Source organism: Rattus norvegicus, chromosome 6, assembly GCF_036323735.1.
Source record: "Rattus norvegicus strain BN/NHsdMcwi chromosome 6, GRCr8, whole genome shotgun sequence".
Classification (NCBI taxonomy): domain Eukaryota; kingdom Metazoa; phylum Chordata; class Mammalia; order Rodentia; family Muridae; genus Rattus; species Rattus norvegicus.
This window is the reverse complement of record NC_086024.1, coordinates 19,698,579-19,718,304: the sequence shown is the minus strand read 5'-3', so window position 1 is coordinate 19,718,304 and position 19,726 is coordinate 19,698,579. Positions and strand designations below refer to the sequence as shown.

General features: G+C 42.6%; 1 protein-coding gene across 13 annotated transcripts in view; it reads right to left on the bottom strand.

Moving 5' to 3' along the window:
* Positions 1 to 19,726, bottom strand: part of Thumpd2 (THUMP domain containing 2) — a 51,909-nt gene that overhangs the window by 10,643 nt on the left and 21,540 nt on the right. For 11 of the 13 annotated variants that reach the window (XM_008764440.4, XM_039112143.2, XM_017594116.3 and 8 more), the window contains 2 exons: positions 14,265 to 14,336; positions 13,748 to 13,862 (listed from right to left, as the gene is read on the bottom strand). In XM_008764440.4, the coding sequence (XP_008762662.1) occupies positions 13,748 to 13,862; positions 14,265 to 14,336 (187 nt within the window). Of the gene's footprint in view, positions 1 to 8,884; positions 8,944 to 13,747; positions 13,863 to 14,264; positions 14,337 to 16,941; positions 17,056 to 19,726 lie in introns of those variants that run through there. The other 2 variants (XM_039112145.2, XR_005505504.2) reach the window with 2 other exon arrangements.

The window sequence follows — 19,726 nt, the reverse complement described above, 5'->3', positions numbered from 1 at the left end:
ACTCAATAAAATTCTGGCAAACCGAATCCAAGAGCACATCAAAACAATCATCCACCATGATCAAGTAGGCTTCATCCCAGGCATGCAGGGATGGTTTAATATACGGAAAACCATCAATGTGATCCATTATATAAACAAACTGAAAGAACAAAACCACATGATCATTTCATTAGATGCTGAGAAAGCATTTGACAAAATTCAACACCCCTTCATGATAAAAGTCCTGGAAAGAATAGGAATTCAAGGCCCATACCTAAACATAGTAAAAGCCATATACAGCAAACCAGTTGCTAACATTAAACTAAATGGAGAGAAACTTGAAGCAATCCCACTAAAATCAGGGACTAGACAAGGCTGCCCACTCTCTCCCTACTTATTCAATATAGTTCTTGAAGTTCTAGCCAGAGCAATCAGACAACAAAAGGAGGTCAAGGGGATACAGATCGGAAAAGAAGTCAAAATATCACTATTTGCAGATGATATGATAGTATATTTAAGTGATCCCAAAAGTTCCACCAGAGAACTACTAAAGCTGATAAACAACTTCAGCCAAGTGGCTGGGTATAAAATTAACTCAAATAAATCAGTAGCCTTCCTCTACACAAAAGAGAAACAAGCCGAGAAAGAAATTAGGGAAACGACACCCTTCATAATAGACCCAAATAATATAAAGTACCTCGGTGTGACTTTAACCAAGCAAGTAAAAGATCTGTACAATAAGAACTTGAAGAGTCTGAAGAAAGAAAATGAAGAAGACCTCAGAAGATGGAAAGATCTCCCATGCTCTTGGATTGGCAGGATTAATATAGTAAAAATGGCCATTTTACCAAAAGCGATCTACAGATTCAATGCAATCCCCATCAAAATACCAATCCATTTCTTCAAAGAGTTAGACAGAACAATTTGCAAATTCATCTGGAATAACAAAAAACCCAGGATAGCTAAAACTATCCTCAACAATAAAAGGACTTCAGGGGGAATCACTATCCCTGAACTCAAGCAGTATTACAGAGCAATAGTGATAAAAACTGCATGGTATTGGTACAGAGACAGACAGATAGACCAATGGAACAGAATTGAAGACCCAGAAATGAACCCACACACCTATGGGCACTTGATTTTTGACAAAGGAGCCAAAACCATCAAATGGAAAAAAGATAGCATTTTCAGCAAATGGTGCTGGTTCAACTGGAGGTGAACATGTAGAAGAATGCAGATCGATCCATGCTTATCACCCTGTACAAAGCTTAAGTCCAAGTGGATCAAGGACCTCCACATCAAACCAGATACACTCAAACTAATAGAAGAAAAACTAGGGAAGCATCTGGAATACATGGGCACTGGAAAAAATTTCCTGAACAAAGCACCAATGGCTTATGCTCTAAGATCAAGAATCGACAAATGGGATCTCATAAAACTGCAAAGCTTCTGTAAGGCAAAGGACACTGTGGTTAGGACAAAATGGCAACCAACAGATTGGGAAAAGATCTTTACCAATCCTACAACAGATAGAGGCCTTATATCCAAAATATACAAAGAACTCAAGAAGTTAGACCGCAAGGAGACAAATAACCCTATTAAAAAATGGGATTCAGAGCTAAACAAAGAATTCACAGCTGAGGAATGCCGAATGGCTGAGAAACACCTAAAGAAATGTTCAACATCTGTAGTCATAAGGGAAATGCAAATCAAAACAACCCTGAGATTTCACCTCACACCAGTGAGAATGGCTAAGATCAAAAACTCAGGGGACAGCAAATGCTGGCGAGGATGCGGAGAAAGAGGAACACTCCTCCATTGTTGGTGGGATTGCAGACTGGTACAACCATTCTGGAAATCAGTCTGGAGGTTCCTCAGAAAATTGGACATTGAACTGCCTGAGGATCCAGCTATACCTCTCTTAGGCATATACAAAAGATGCCCTAACATATAACAAAGACACGTGCTCCACTATGTCCATAGCAGCCTTATTTATAATAGCCAGAAGCTGGAAAGAACCCAGATGCCCTTCAACAGAGGAATGTATACAGAAAATGTGGTACATCTACACAATGGAATATTACTCAGCTATTAAAACAACGACTTTATGAAATTCGTAGGCAAATGGTCGGAACTGGAAAATATCATCCTAAGTGAGGTAACCCAATGACAGAAAAACACACATGGTATGCACTCATTGATAAGTGGCTATTAGCCCAAATGCCTGAATTACCCTAGATGCCTAGAACAAATGAAACTCAAGACGGATGATCAAAATGTGAATGCTTCACTCCTTCTTTAAAAGGGGAACAAGAATACCCTTGGCAGGGAATAGAGAGGCAAAGATTAAAACAGACACAGAAGGAACACCCATTCAGAGCCTGCCCCACATGTGGCCCATACATATACAGCCACCCAATTAGACAAGATGGATGAAGCAAAGAAGTGCAGACCGACAGGAGCCGGATGTAGATCTCTCCTGAGAGACACAGCCAGAATACAGCAAACACAGAGGTGAATGTCAGCCGCAAACCACTGAACTGAGAATGGGACCCCCGTTGAAGGAATCAGAGATAGAACTGGAAGAGCTTGAAGGAGCTCGAGACCCCTTATGAACAACAATGCCAAGCAACCAGAGCTTCCAGGGACTAAGCCACTACCTAAAGACTATACATGGACTGACCCTGGACTCTGACCTCATAGGTAGCAATGAATATCCTAGTAAGAGCACCAGTGGAAGGGGAAGCCCTGGGTCCTGCTAAGACTGAACCCCCAGTGAACTAGATTGTTGGGGGGAGGGTAGCAATGGGGGGAGGATGGGGAGGGGAACACCCATAAAGAAAGGGAGGGGGAGGGATTAGGGGGATGTTTGCCCGGAAACCGGGAAAGGGAATAACACTCGAAATGTAAATAAGAAATACTCAATAATAAATAAATAAATAAAAAAGACTAAGCACACAGTAAAGCCCTGTAAATTATCAAGTGCTCTTCGCTGCTTGTGGACAGATCACTTGTAACTCAGGATAAGGCTTTACAGTAGGAACAGCAAAAACAAACACGTGAACAATTCTGTTTTACATCTCTGAAGGATGAACCAAGAATGTGAAAAGGTTAGTTTTAAAACTGTAGATCTTTCCCTTTTTCCGTGCAGAAAAATGGGACAAATTACTTAAAATAAAGGACTGTGGAGCTAAGGTTCTTTCTTAGTTTTATGGCCCTCAGGTATTTCATGCACATGTGAAAGGCCAGTTGGTGAAGGGCTTTCTAGAAGCTGGTGCTCTCTCCCTTCTGTGTGTCCCTTGTCCTTTCTGCTGCTTGTCATGGCTTCCTGTTCCTGACCGGAACACTCACATTCTGACAGAAACAGCTGCTCTCAGTTGTTTAAAGTTACTTCTGTGTTCACACACTCAGTCCTCCTCTTGCCTGGACTCTGTGTTCTCAGCGGATTCCTCTCTTCTGCATCTGCATTTTATTAATTAAATCAACTAACTAACTAAGATGAGCTGCTGCTGGATCTTCTATGCCTACTCTTTTTTGTTCACTTTAGTTAAGTATGGGGAGGCATAAATAATGTCAACAAATTCTTAATTTGTCACTTCAATCCACAAGTCCACAGTTAGCTTTCATTGATTTTTGTTTTCAATTTATTTTTGATGTATATGAGTGTTTCGCTTACATCTCTCTCTCTCTCTCCATCCACCCACCCATCCATCCCTCCCTCCCCCCCCCCTCCCTCCCTCCCTCCCTCCCTCCCTCCATCCATCATTTCTCCTGGCTGTCCTTGAGCTCAGAGACCTGCCTGCCTCTGCTTCCAAGTGCTGAGATTAAAGCAGGCTTGTGTATTTTCATGTACTACATGCATACAGTGAGTTTGGAAGCCAGAAGTAGATGTTGGATTCTGAGATTGGAGTCACAGATAGTTACCATGTGGTGAGTTACCGTGTGGGTGCTAGAACTCAAATCCAAGACGAGTAGCCAGTGCTTTAATCACCAAGCCATCTCTACAGCCCCTGTAAGTAGTCTTAAACATGTAAAATGTAGTTTGGCAACTGGGATACCATTTAATTTATAGTTTACTAAGGAATATTGTTGGGAAGGAACATGCTAAAATGATATGCTTTGGAAATACCTATTATCCTACCTGATGCTGAGCCTAAGGATAACACATATTTGGCACACTCAGGTTTTAATCAAACTTTAAACATCTTATTAGCACTACAATAGCAGAGCACACTCATCTACCGACGAGCTTCCCAGACACACTTGTTTTGGATGTCACTGTCTTAAAGCTGTTTTTCATAAAACCGCCTGTGAGCTTTTAAGTTCTGCTTTCATATTTAAAAAAACCCCTCCTGGGCAACATTTAGAGTTGAGAACATATTTGTCTAGGGCTGTACAAGTAATGATGGATCTCAGAGCAAATTCCAATGAATGGAGGTCGCTCTCAGTTCTCCTCAACATGGAAAATGGGGACATTTTAGCCCTTCATAGACCTTCCCCTCAGAGATGCCATCAAACCCAAAATTCAAATATTGTCTCTGTTGTTTTTATTTTACTGAGTGAAGACTCAACAGAATTAGGACTGCGGTCTTATTCCACTCTACTCTAGAATACTCGTGTCCAGGTAAAAGGAAGGCAATGAAGAAAGTCATCAGAAGACTCTTGCCATCCAACAACAGAAGTTCACCTTGTGTGTTGTTGAGCTTGATAATCTGTTCATGCTTTCCCATTGCTAACTTGACTTTTAATAACAAATATCCCCCCAAAAAAGAAGAAAAGGCGAAAAGAAAACCAGGAGCTCAGGAACACTTGCAGCTGGAGACTGAACACTGCTTTAGGACATCAGACTCCATGTTGATGAAAAGTCACGTTTCACTTCACACGGGGATGTGAAATGCATTTTCTTCAGCCGCATGCGACAGACATCTGGCTTTGATCCACAAATATCACCTAAATAACTTGTAAGCTTTGAAGTAAATGCTAGGTGCTTCCTTCTATAAGCAGACCTGTCTCATTTGGTCAGTGACGCTACTCTGCCCTCCTAGTGGACAGTAAATGTCAACAGACTTCTTTCAAGTCACATGCTCATCATGGCCTTCCTAGGGAAATTCAGACTTGGTGCTTACCTTCCCGTTAATCATGCACTCTAATGAACTAAGGGCATAAGAGCTCATTACAAAACAGAAATGCTACCAAACAATACAACGACAGCATGCAAACACTTCTGAGGGACTTCTTATCTGTTTTCTCTATATACTCATTTATACCTAGCCTACAACATCCACATCGGCCAGCAGCTCCCCAAGGGTAACCAGCGAGGCCAACAGGACAGGAGAGAAGGGCTAGAGGAACATACACCAGCAGGAAGGAGAAAACCCACATGGCCTTACAAACAGCTTGCCTCACTCCTGAACAAGGGGGGCAGTAAATGACACAAAATCTTGTAACAAAAATCTTGTTACAAAGCCTGTTGATGAAATGGCGAGAGACCAGATTCAGACTGTCTTACTGGAGGCGACATAAACATTCTTTTACTTAGTTACATTTCAGTTACATCGCAGATGTATTTCTTCCGCTCAAGTCTGTCTGTTACACGCTCTAGCATACGTTAAAATGTGTGTATGTGAACTGATGACATTGACCAGCTAGTAATGAGCTCTCACCTCCCAGGATAACTGGCAGCCCACACCCACTCTAGTCTACATTTTCACAATGACTAAAACTCATGAAGAAGTCTGTAGACTTTCTTCATGTTAAATGAGCACCTTTGATTACACCAGCAGAGGTATAATCAAAATGAATGCTAGCAAGAAGCAGAAATAGCAAAGCACTGTAATACAATAAAGTGGGGTCAGTACGATGGCTCAGTGGGTAAAGGCACTCACTGCCAAGCCTGATGATCAGAGTTTGACCCCTAGACCCTGCTTGGAAAGAGCTGACTCCTATAGCTTGACCTTGACCTCACATGTCAAATAAATAAATATATATAATACAGTACAATAAAGAGAATGAGGTCATTGTTTTATATAAATATAAATTATTCTATTTAAGAAAGTGGTTCTCCGCAGCAGCTCTCTGCTCCCAGACCCGGTGAGAGAGAGACCCAACCGCCTGGTCAGGTGGGCACTCCTGAGGCTGCAGAGCGGAAGAGACCACCAACTCTGCTCACCCCTGCCCACATCCCTGGCCCAAGAGGAAACTGTATAAGGCCTCTGGGCTCCCGTGGGGGAGGGCCCAGGAGCGGCAGGACCCCTGCCTGAGACACCGCCTGAACCTGAAAGAAACAGACCGGATAAACAGTTCTCTGCACCCAAATCCCGTGGGAGGGAGAGCTAAACCTTCAGAGAGGCAGACAAGCCTGGGAAACCAGAAGAGACTGCTCCCTGCACACACATCTCGGACGCCAGAGGAAAAAGCCAAAGACCATCTGGAACCCTGGTGCACTGAAGCTCCCGGAAGGGGCAGCACAGGTCTTCCTGGTTGCTGCCGCTGCAGAGAGCCCGTGGGCAGCACTCCACGAGCGAACCTGAGCCTCGGGACCACAGGTAAGACCAAATTTTCTGCTGCAAGAAAGCTGCCTGGTGAACTCAAGACACAGGCCCACAGGAACAGCTGAAGACCTGTAGAGAGGAAAAACTACACGCCCGAAAGCAGAACACTCTGTTCCCATAACTGACTGAAAGAGAGGAAAACAGGTCTACAGCACTCCTGACACACAGGCTTATAGGACAGTCTAGCCACTGTCAGAAATAGCAGAACAAAGTAACACTAGAGATAATCTGATGGCGAGAGGCAAGCGCAGGAACCCAAGCAACAGAAACCAAGACTACATGGCACCATCGGAGCCCAATTCTCCCATCAAAACAAACATGGAATATCCAAACACACCAGAAAAGCAAGATCTATTTTCAAAATCATATTTGATCATGATGCTGGAGGACTTCAAGAAAGACATGAAGAACTCCCTTAGAGAACAAGTAGAAGCCTACAGAGAGGAATCGCAAAAATGCCTGAAAGAATCGCAAAAATCCCTGAAAGAATTCCAGGAAAACATAAATAAACAAGTAGAAGCCCATAGAGAGGAGACACAAAAATCCCTGAAAGAATTCCAGGAAAACATAAATAAAAAAGTAGAAGCCCATAGAGAGGAGACACAAAAATCCCTGAAAGAATTCCAGGAAAACACAATCAAACAGTTGAAGGAATTAAAAATGGAAATAGAATCAATCAAGAAAGAACACATGGAAACAACCCTGGATATAGAAAACCAAAAGAAGAGACAAGGAGCTGTAGATACGAGCTTCACCAACAGAATACAAGAGATGGAAGAGAGAATCTCAGGAGCAGAAGATTCCATAGAAATCATTGACTCAACTGTCAAAGATAATGTAAAGCGGAAAAAGCTACTGGTCCAAAACATACAGGAAATCCAGGACTCAATGAGAAGATCAAACCTAAGGATAATAGGTATAGAAGAGAGTGAAGACTCCCAGCTCAAAGGACCAGTAAATATCTTCAACAAAATCATAGAAGAAAACTTCCCTAACCTAAAAAAAGAGATACCCATAGACATACAAGAAGCCTACAGAACTCCAAATAGATTGGACCAGAAAAGAAACACCTCCCGTCACATAATTGTCAAAACACCAAACGCACAAAATAAAGAAAGAATATTAAAAGCAGTAAGGGAAAAAGGTCAAGTAACATATAAAGGGAGACCTATCAGAATCACACCAGACTTCTCGCCAGAAACTATGAAGGCCAGAAGATCCTGGACTGATGTCATACAGACCCTAAGAGAACACAAATGCCAGCCCAGGTTACTGTATCCAGCAAAACTCTCAATTAACATTGATGGAGAAACCAAGATATTCCATGACAAAACCAAATTTACACAATATCTTTCTACAAATCCAGCACTACAAAGGATAATAAATGGTAAAGCCCAACATAAGGAGGCAAGCTATACCCTAGAAGAAGCAAGAAACTAATCGTCTTGGCAACAAAACAAAGAGAATGAAAGCACACAAACATAACCTCACATCCAATAATGAATATAAAGGGAAGCAATAATCACTATTCCTTAATATCTCTCAATATCAATGGCCTCAACTCCCCAATAAAAAGACATAGATTAACAAACTGGATACGCAACGAGGACCCTGCATTCTGCTGCCTACAGGAAACACACCTCAGAGACAAAGACAGACACTACCTCAGAGTGAAAGGCTGGAAAACAACTTTCCAAGCAAATGGTCAGAAGAAGCAAGCTGGAGTAGCCATTCTAATATCAAATAAAATCAATTTCCAACTAAAAGTCATCAAAAAAGATAAGGAAGGACACTTCATATTCATCAAAGGAAAAATCCACCAAGATGAACTCTCAATCCTAAATATCTATGCCCCAAATACAAGGGCACCTACATACGTAAAAGAAACCTTACTAAAGCTCAAAACACACATTGCACCTCACACAATAATAGTGGGAGATTTCAACACACCACTCTCATCAATGGACAGATCATGGAAACAGAAATTAAACAGTGATGTCGACAGACTAAGAGAAGTCATGAGCCAAATGGACTTAACGGATATTTATAGAACATTCTATCCTAAAGCAAAAGGATATACCTTCTTCTCAGCTCCTCATGGTACTTTCTCCAAAATTGACCATATAATTGGTCAAAAAACGGGCCTCAACAGGTACAGAAAGATAGAAATAATCCCATGCATGCTATCGGACGACCACGGCCTAAAACTGTTCTTCAATAACAATAAGGGAAGAATGCCCACATATACGTGGAAATTGAACAATGCTCTACTCAATGATAACCTGGTCAAGGAAGAAATAAAGAAAGAAATTAAAAACTTTTTAGAATTTAATGAAAATGAAGATACAACATACCCAAACTTATGGGACACAATGAAAGCTGTGCTAAGAGGAAAACTCGTAGCGCTGAGTGCCTGCAGAAAGAAACAGGAAAGAGCATATGTCAGCAGCTTGACAGCACACCTAAAAGCTCTAGAACAAAAAGAAGCAAATACACCCAGGAGGAGTAGAAGGCAGGAAATAATCAAACTCAGAGCAGAAATCAACCAAGTAGAAACAAAAAGGACCATAGAAAGAATCAACAGAACCAAAAGTTGGTTCTTTGAGAAAATCAACAAGATAGATAAACCCTTAGCCAGACTAACGAGAGGACACAGAGAGTGCGTCCAAATTAACAAAATCAGAAATGAAAAGGGAGACATAACTACAGATTCAGAGGAAATTCAAAAAATCATCAGATCTTACTATAAAAACCTATATTCAACAAAATTTGAAAATCTTCAGGAAATGGACAATTTCCTAGACAGATACCAGGTATCGAAGTTAAATCAGGAACAGATAAACCAGTTAAACAACCCCATAACTCCTAAAGAAATAGAAGCAGTCATTAAAGGTCTCCCAACCAAAAAGAGCCCAGGTCCAGACGGGTTTAGTGCAGAATTCTATCAAACCTTCATAGAAGACCTCATACCAATATTATCCAAACTATTCCACAAAATTGAAACAGATGGAGCACTACCGAATTCCTTCTACGAAGCCACAATTACTCTTATACCTAAACCACATAAAGACACAACAAAGAAAGAGAACTTCAGACCAATTTCCCTTATGAATATCGACGCAAAAATACTCAATAAAATTCTGGCAAACCGAATCCAAGAGCACATCAAAACAATCATCCACCATGATCAAGTAGGCTTCATCCCAGGCATGCAGGGATGGTTTAATATACGGAAAACCATCAACATGATCCATTATATAAACAAACTGAAAGAACAAAACCACATGATCATTTCATTAGATGCTGAGAAAGCATTTGACAAAATTCAACACCCCTTCATGATAAAAGTCCTGGAAAGAATAGGAATTCAAGGCCCATACCTAAACATAGTAAAAGCCATATACAGCAAACCAGTTGCTAACATTAAACTAAACGGAGAGAAACTTGAAGCAATCCCACTAAAATCAGGGACTAGACAAGGCTGCCCACTCTCTCCCTACTTATTCAATATAGTTCTTGAAGTTCTAGCCAGAGCAATCAGACAACAAAAGGAGATCAAGGGGATACAGATCGGAAAAGAAGAGGTCAAAATATCACTATTTGCAGATGACATGATAGTATATTTAAGTGATCCCAAAAGTTCCACCAGAGAACTACTAAAGCTGATAAACAACTTCAGCCAAGTGGCTGGGTATAAAATTAACTCAAATAAATCAGTTGCCTTCCTCTATACAAAAGAGAAACAAGCCGAGAAAGAAATTAGGGAAACGACACCCTTCATAATAGACCCAAATAATATAAAGTACCTCGGTGTGACTTTAACCAAGCAAGTAAAAGATCTGTACAATAAGAACTTCAAGACACTGAGGAAAGAAATTGAAGAAGACCTCAGAAGATGGAAAGATCTCCCATGCTCATGGATTGGCAGGATTAATATAGTAAAAATGGCCATTTTACCAAAAGCGATCTACAGATTCAATGCAATCCCCATCAAAATACCAATCCAAGTCTTCAAAGAGTTAGACAGAACAATTTGCAAATTCATCTGGAATAACAAAAAACCCAGGATAGCTAAAGCTATCCTCAACAATAAAAGGACTTCAGGGGGAATCACTATCCCTGAACTCAAGCAGTATTACAGAGCAATAGTGATAAAAACTGCATGGTATTGGTACAGAGACAGACAGATAGACCAATGGAACAGAATTGAAGACCCAGAAATGAACCCACACACCTATGGGCACTTGATTTTTGACAAAGGAGCCAAAACCATCCAATGGAAAAAAGATAGCATTTTCAGCAAATGGTGCTGGTTCAACTGGAGGTGAACATGTAGAAGAATGCAGATTGATCCATGCTTATCACCCTGTACAAAGCTTAAGTCCAAGTGGATCAAGGACCTCCACATCAAACCAGACACACTCAAACTAATAGAAGAAAAACTAGGGAAGCATCTGGAACACATAGGTACTGGAAAAAATTTCCTGAACAAAACACCAATGGCTTATGCTCTAAGATCAAGAATCGACAAATGGGATCTCATAAAACTGCAAAGCTTCTGTAAGGCAAAGGACACTGTGGTTTGGACAAAACGGCAACCAACAGATTGGGAAAAGATCTTTACCAATCCTACAACAGATAGAGGCCTTATATCCAAAATATACAAAGAACTCAAGAAGTTAGACCGCAGGGAAACAAATAACCCTATTAAAAAATGGGGTTCAGAGCTAAACAAAGAATTCACAGCTGAGGAATGCCGAATGGCTGAGAAACACCTAAAGAAATGTTCAACATCTTTAGTCATAAGGGAAATGCAAATCAAAACAACCCTGAGATTTCACCTCACACCAGTGAGAATGGCTAAGATCAAAAACTCAGGTGACAGCAGATGCTGGCGAGGATGTGGAGAAAGAGGAACACTCCTCCATTGTTGGTGGGATTGCAGACTGGTAAAACCATTCTGGAAATCAGTCTGGAGGTTCCTCAGAAAATTGGACATTGAACTGCCTGAGGATCCAGCTATACCTCTCTTGGGCATATACCCAAAAGATGCCTCAACATATAAAAGAGACACATGCTCCACTATGTTCATCGCGGCCTTATTTATAATAGCCAGAAGCTGGAAAGAACCCAGATGCCCTTCAACAGAGGAATGGATACAGAAAATGTGGTACATCTACACAATGGAATATTACTCAGCTATGAAAAACAACGAGTTTATGAAATTCTTAGGCAAATGGTTGGAACTGGAAAATATCATCCTGAGTGAGCTAACCCAATCACAGAAAGACATACATGGTATGCACTCATTGATAAGTGGCTATTAGCCCAAATGCTTGAATCACCCTAGATGCCTAGAACAAATGAAACTCAAGACGGATGATCAAAATGTGAATGCTTCACTCCTTCTTTAAAAGGGGAACAAGAATACCCTTGGCAGGGAATAGAGAGGCAAAGATTAAAACAGACACAGAAGGAACACCCATTCAGAGCCTGCCCCACATGTGGCCCATACATATACAGCCACCCAATTAGACAAGATGGATGAAGCAAAGAAGTGCAGACCGACAGGAGCCGGATGTAGACCGCTCCTGAGAGACACAGCCAGAATACAGCAAATACAGAGGCGAATGCCAGCAGCAAACCACTGAACTGAGAATAGGTCCCCTGTTGAAGGAATCAGAGAAAGAACTGGAAGAGCTTGAAGGGGCTCGAGACCCCAAAAGTACAACAATGCCAAGCAACCAGAGCTTCCAGGGACTAAGCCACTACCTAAAGACTATACATGGACTGACCCTGGACTCTGACCCCATAGGTAGCAATGAATATCCTAGTAAGAGCACCAGTGGAAGGGGAAGCCCTGGGTCCTGCTAAGACTGAACCCCCAGTGAACTAGTCTATGGGGGGAGGGCGGCAATGGGGGGAGGGTTGGGAGGGGAACACCCATAAGGAAGGGGAGGGGGGAGGAGGATGTTTGCCCGGAAACCGGGAAAGGGAATAACACTCGAAATGTATATAAGAAATACTCAAGTTAAGAAAGTGGTTCTCTTAAAGATCTGAGGAAGCTTAAAGAATTGGAGTCACAAGAACTCGATTTGGTCACCTCTTGGTTTACTCTGAAATCTGTCTTAAGACTGAGCAAATTCACCGGCTGAAAACAACCACGTGCACGCACGTAATCAGTGTGAGTCTGTCTGTGGGTCTGCATCACACAGCTTCTATGTCAGCCTTCTGAATGCTGTGACCCTTAATACAGTTCCTTAGGTTGTAGTGACCCCAACCATACATTTACTTTTGTTACAACCTCGTAACTACAGATTTGCTAATATTATGAATTGTAGTGTAAATGTCTGATAACAGGATATCTGATACCAAATCCCTGTGAAAGAGTCCATTAAGGAGTCGCTACATAGAGTTGATTCTAACATTTTCTCCTGTGGTACTCAGAAATGCTGCTTTATCTCTCTAGAAGAAAAACTTTAAACATGCTCTGTTTTTTTGGATTATAGGTTCAATATTTACTCATAGTCAAGAGTTTCTGCAGCAGAATTAATTGAGCTGCTTTTCAGAGAGAGGAGAGAAAGAGAGAGAGAGAGAGAAAGAGAGAGAGAGAGAGAGAGAGAGAGAGAGAGAGAGAGAGAGAGAATGAATGAGAGAATATGGTATCGAGGGACCCCTGCTAAAGCAGCGCCTTGCCACAGGGTTAGGGCTATGAGCAGACTCTGTGTGCCTTATTCCTGTACCGTCTGCCACTGCTGACTCCCTATCTGTGAAGAAGGAGTGATGGTTACATCCAACCTCATTTGCCCACATCTCTCTGGGTTCTTAAAAATATTGGTTTAGGACCCAAGGTGGGTGACTAACTCACTTCTCCATGTCCAATGTGAAGCAAAAGATGGGCTAATTCAGAGCATTCCCCACAGCTCAGGTGAAGGAATTCAAATCGTTTCTTCTCCCTCCAGTACTCTCTTTAGGTTATGGTTGTGTCATTCCACCCCAGGTCCTGAGAGAACAATGGTTTGGTAAACAGACATCTGCAGAAGGTGTGGGTCAGCTTAAGGCTATGGAAACTACAGAAATATCACTTCTCAATCACGCGTCACCTGGAAAACTTCAAACAGCTATGGTAGTGGAAGCAAAGTGCTTGTTAGCCTCACAGGGAGTGAACAACCAAATCTGAGCACGGGCAGTGGCTCTCACTTTGTTTACCGTCTCACCTGCGACAGAGCCTTTGAGTAACTCGATCCTGTGTGCAAGGCCTGCGGCCTTCAGATTGTCACATGCGCCAAGTAACTGCGAGTCGCTCACATCAGCACCCACGTAAAATACGTCCTGTGGGGGGAAATCCGCACTTTATAAATAATCCATTAAGTATCTCAGTAAGACCTACTTGCGTCTTATAAGGGCAAAAATAAAGTTAACGGATTCTTAATTTCAAGCTAAAACAAACTTAAAGCATTCTTTTCAGTATACACACTTACCATCACAGTTGCCTAAAGAATCTGGACATTAGTACAACCTAGGTATGAGTAATTATCATAATCCTATCATATTTTCTTAAATTCTTCATAGAATTTAATGAAATAATATAGAAATTTAACAACTCTTCAAAATCTATTATAGTTATAGAAAACAAGAACTCATATAATTACAATACTCAAAAAAATAGGCTACCTGCTTATAAAAAATTGGTGACTATAATTATTAAAATAAATATATAATTGGACAACTTACTGGCCACTCTTCAGCAGCTTCCACAAGTATAGTCCCAAGGCCACACATTGGATCTAAAACCAGGGCTCCTGCCTAAACAGAAACACAAACTGGTATTACTGTGTTTGCTGTACTAGGTCTACTATAAAAGAAGCCTAAACCTGGGGAGCCATTATTTCAAGAGTTAAGATTCCTTGCTTTACTCCAGGAAAGCCTCAGGAGGATCAAGTTCTAAGGCAGGACTGCATGTGCCATGGTTCGAAGTCAGTATGGTCAGGAACAGTGAGTGAGGGGGCAAAGGTGATGGTAACATTGGGTAGGCAGCCAGGGGATGCCATGACTGTAATCTCCAGACCTTAGAGGTCTACAGCAACACGCAACCCGTACTTCATGCCCTCCCAAAGCAGGGCACCTGGGACTTTACTTTTTCTGGAAATGAAATGGCCAATGAAGTGGTCACCATCTGCAGTGTTCCCATCACCATGCCATAGAGAGAATGTAGGCCAAGTTGTGCATTGCTCTGGATGGTATCATTTGGATGTCAGTCACATGACTTCCTGCAGCATCAGGCTGGTTAAACCATGTCAGTCACTTGGTACACATAGCTTCAAGGAGTCAGGACAACAAGATACTATTTATGTTTGAGGGGTAATAAAAATTTGGAGAAAAAAATTAATTACTCCCATTCTGGGAATAACATCATTTGAGATCTTGACAATTCCCTGAGGATTCTGGTTCTATTGCTGGAGGACAGGCAACTGTTACAGGTGTGACTAAAGAAGTCACATGATACTGCAGTTGGAGGGGATCACACTGGCTGCTCTGGAGCATGAACCACAAGGGGGCTGGTTAGAGACCAGGCAGGAGAGATTAGGAGTCATACTGGGAGAAATAGTTGGATTCTGGGTATATTTTAAAAGGTGGAGCTAGAAGTGAAAGAACCAGAGTTGGGGTTAATCTAAGGCCAGTGGGAAAATTCCACCACAAACCTCTGAGCACAAGGGGCCCTCCCTTCCAGGAAGAAAAAAAAGGCTGGTTTAGTTCCTGGAACAGCTGCAAGCCAAACTATCACACAAAGCTACCTGTGGCTTCCAACCCACCCCCCTTGGAAAGTCCTGAACGATACACTAAGTCGATTTGAAAGTTGTTTTGCTCCACCAGATTCGCACAGAACCCTGCCTAGTTACCATTGTTCGAATTCTGCCCCAATTGTTTGAATTTTGCCCCAATTGTGTGCAAAGTATATAATTCCATTAGAATCTGCTCAGGGTTGGCTCCCTCTTGAAGTGGGATGGCCCCAACATGTTGGAACAATAAAATTCCTCTTGCTTTTGCATAGATCACCACCTCCATGGGTCTCATTCAAGAGGTCCTGAAAGAGGTTCAGTTTGGACCTCACAGAAGGAAGGTTTGGATGTGGACTATTAAAGAAATGCAACAGAATGATAAAACCTTTTTGTCTGTTACTGGTAGGGGCAGAGGTGTGAAGGGAGATTTGAGGAGTCAGGAAACTCTTCTGACATGCTCATTTTAGACACCTCTTAGACTCTTGGTATCCACAATAAATGAGTCACTGCATGGATGAATTTAGAGTTTGAGGTTCAGGTTACAGATTTGAGATTAGCAGCAGTCAATGTGAGTCAGCTGATTTAAAGCATGAGAACTGGGTGAGATTATTCAGGAAGCAAGGGAAGTTAAGAAGGGACGTCTAGCCATCAAGTCTTAGTGCCCTAAACATAGATGTTTGCAAGATGAGGCTCAGACATCTTACTGAGAGGCGGTGTATGTGGTTCAGGAGGAGAAGCAGAGTGGTTCCTAACCAACACAGGAAATCTGTCCAGGGTTCAGTGAGGTCTTCATGAAAGAGGTGGGCATGAGAGAATGGTAAGGAAGGAACCAGGGGAGCATACATCAGTCATTTCCAAGTTTGTTTTTTTGGGGGGGAGGGGAGAGGGAGGAATGACTTGGATTTATTAGAGGATTTTTGTCTTTTTTTTTTTTCATGTTGCAAGAGCAATGGACAGGGTGATGGCAGTCCTTGAGTATGAAAGAGGAAGCTGAATCCAGTATCCAGTTCTGGGATAGAGTAGACAATTCACCACTGAGGACACACGGCAATGCCATATGGGTGCAGATTCTTGTGGCTGACAGGCTGGGTAAGGGGAGCACACTAGTTCTGAGTCTAGTCTTCAAGTCAAATAAGACAGGAGAGCACCGAAGGTACAGAACCAGAACAAACAAACAAACAAACCAAACAAACTGGTATAAGGCGGCAGAATTTTTCCTTTTTGAGAGACAGGGTCTTGTAATGTTACGAAGACTGTCCTCAAAGTCCTGGGCTCCTGTGATGCTCCTGCCTCAGTTTCCAAAGTAATTGAGACTATAGCTGGACGTTTGCGTACATGGCAAAGATCAGGATTATTGAAACAGAGACACACAGAAGGCACTCTGGATCTGAGATGGTCTAGGATGGGACTAGGCTAGAGTATTACAGGGAGAGGAGCCAATAAACCAAGAGGCAGGCTCCCCCCCTTATGGTCCTCTGGTGATCATTAAGAACCAGATGGGAATAAAGGTTTACAGTCTAACTGAAACGATAAGGAGAGAGGGCTGTACCTGACTGGCATACTCTGATAACATGTGCTTCAAGGGCAGAAGAAAGGAACCAATAACTAGTGAGGAGCAGCAGGACACCTACCCCACTTCAGGTTGAGTGGTGCTTGGATGTGGGAGAAAAACATTCATCAGTGGATGTGTCTACAGAGGAGGCAGGGTCCCCAGGGCACAGCCGGGTGTCAGGACCAGACGGTACCTGAAGGAAAGAGTGAAAAATCCTTCAGGCAAGGCAATCTGTGTCCTGGTATCAAACATATGTCTACATCCAGACAAACATCCAAGTTCAGGTTTGTACGTGGTCACATAAATTTATATTTAAGCACAGACTTTGAAACCACTAAACGTATAGAAAAGAACAGATGGGAATCACATCTCTAGCCTCATACAAAAACAGATTAGGATGAAGGTTTAAAGACCACCATGGGGCCTGATGCTCAGACTCCAAAGCTCTGGTGCTCAGAGAACCCTGGGCTCCCACTGAGACTCCCAAGAGGGAGCTGGTAGGCGCTCCTTGTCTGGGTTGAGTGAACATTAGTGGAACCAGGTGGGAGCTCGTCTTCAGAGAGCTACAGGTCTAGACAGCGACCAGACAGCTGCCTTCCTTCAGGCATCTCAGGGCTGACAGGCTCTGCACACGGCTGAGACAGAGATCTGTCTGCCTCTTAGCATTTGCTCCACACACATCCACTGATCACACAATTTGACCTTAATGAGTAAACAGAAACACCTGGCTCATCTGAGGGGGAGCAAGACATCCTATTTGCCCTAGTGAGCAGAGCTGTGGACTACTGGAGGGGCCATGATATGAGGCTTCACGGAGACTCACACTTGACAGCAAAACCACCACTTTAAAGCTAGAAAAACAGACAAGTGATTAAGGGAGATCATGTTTCTGTTACTCCTGGAACTTAGAAGACCAGCTCAAATGGAGAGGTAAAATATGAAGAAACCGCGTGGGAAAGGACGAATGGCTTGGAGGATGGAGCAGCAACTCAATGCGCTCTTACTAGGAATTTCAGAGGTCAAAACCAAAGAGCTTAAAGTCACACTCTCAGACAGCTGAGGCAACTACAGTAAATAATGGAAGAGTGCTGAGCTAAGAGGAACAATGGACAGTAATTACTAGTGAATAACAACAGTTTCAGACTCAATAACGACTTTAAACACCACTGCCATAACAACTCATATGTGTGCCTTTCCTATGACGGTCACGAGTTTAACTGCTTTATTACTGCTAACTCTTCTAGTCTGGATCTGAACCTCCTGTGACCATCACAGCAGGAAGGAAGATATTCTAAGGAGGGTCTGTCTGTTCTGAGAAACTTTCTTTGGACCTTCTCTGAGAGAAAGCAAGGCCAGAGGAAGAATTTGTTTCGGAAGGATTTCATAGTCTGACAATTGTGAGATCACTGTGCAAGGGGCTGGGATGGACAATGCCTTGACCAGGATTGCTTAGTTATCTACACTGGCCCTTTATTTAAACCCAAACACTCTGTCAGGACCGCAGAGATAGACGTGTAGATGGGTAGCTCATGGGACATTTTTTGTTAGATTTTCCCCAATGTTGTCTCATCGATTAAATCTTTTTCCTTTTTCTTTTTTTCTATTCGTGATTTTTTTAATTTAAAAATTATTTTACTTCTATGTGTGAGTGCCTGAATGTACGTCTATGCTCTACCTGTATGCCTGAGGAAGCCAGAAAAGAGCTGGATGCCTAGAATTGGAGTTACAGATGGGTGTCATCCACCATGTGGGTGCTGGGAATAAACTGAATCCTGGTCCTCTTGAAGAGCAGCCATTGAGTGTAGCCACTGAGACATGTCAGCCCCGTTTGTCACTGGCCTACTGAGGACAGGTGGCTGAGCCTAGCCTATCAGGGCTGCTAACAGCCAGGCTCTGACCCTATGGGCTACTCTAACAGTACAGCATACTATTTTTATACTGCAAACAAGAAACCGAAGCAGTGTGGTTACACATCTTCTCTAAAAGTCCTTGGTCCGCGTGTGCTGGAAAACTCACCAGACATGTGGACTCATGAACCTCTGGGCGTGAGGAAACAGACTCATGCATGCACAACAAAACACCCATATACAGAGATTCTGGCAATATTCCTGAGTTTTAGGATTGAAGACAAAACTATTAGGAGCCCACCTTTAGGAAGAACTAAGAAACCCACATTCATTGATGGCGCCAGAAGATAAAGGAAGGAGAGCATTCCATGCCTCAAAGGGGAGAACTCCAAATCATGACCCCTCTGTCACCCAAGATGGGTGCACCAGGAAGCAAGGGGGATCTGAGGACGGGATGGATTCAGACAGTGTTCTAGTCAAATAAGACAGGAGAGGGCATGGCTACAAACAGACTTTAACTAAGTCACTGCGGGTGCCCTACATAGGGAAGGGAAAGAACAAGGTAAGAAGCCATCTTGGGAATCTTTGCAACTGTACCCATATGTGTTGTGAAAGTGTGCTTTAGCACAGAGCTGTGAGAGTTACCTAAGATGTGGAGACAGCAGGGGTAACTTTGAGGGATACACAGTAAGTAACTTAGTTCAGTTTAGCAGCAGGGGGCTGGGAGGGGAAGCCAGGACAGTTGCAAGTCTGATTGCAGGGAAGGGTAGAGGAAGGACGCCTCATGACCCAGAAGGGACAGCTAGGAAGATGCAGTGGGATGGGATCAGTTAGGAGTGGGTACAGCGACTACAGGAATGACCCCAAGGGAGAAGGACATCAAGTGATTAGCACATGCACTGGTCATAGCAGGGGCGGTTCACAGGTAAACAGGAAGGAACACTACAGACAGATAGCAGACAGGAAGTGGAGGAGGAAAACAGGAAGTGATTCTGCCATGCCTCTTCCTTTATGTTT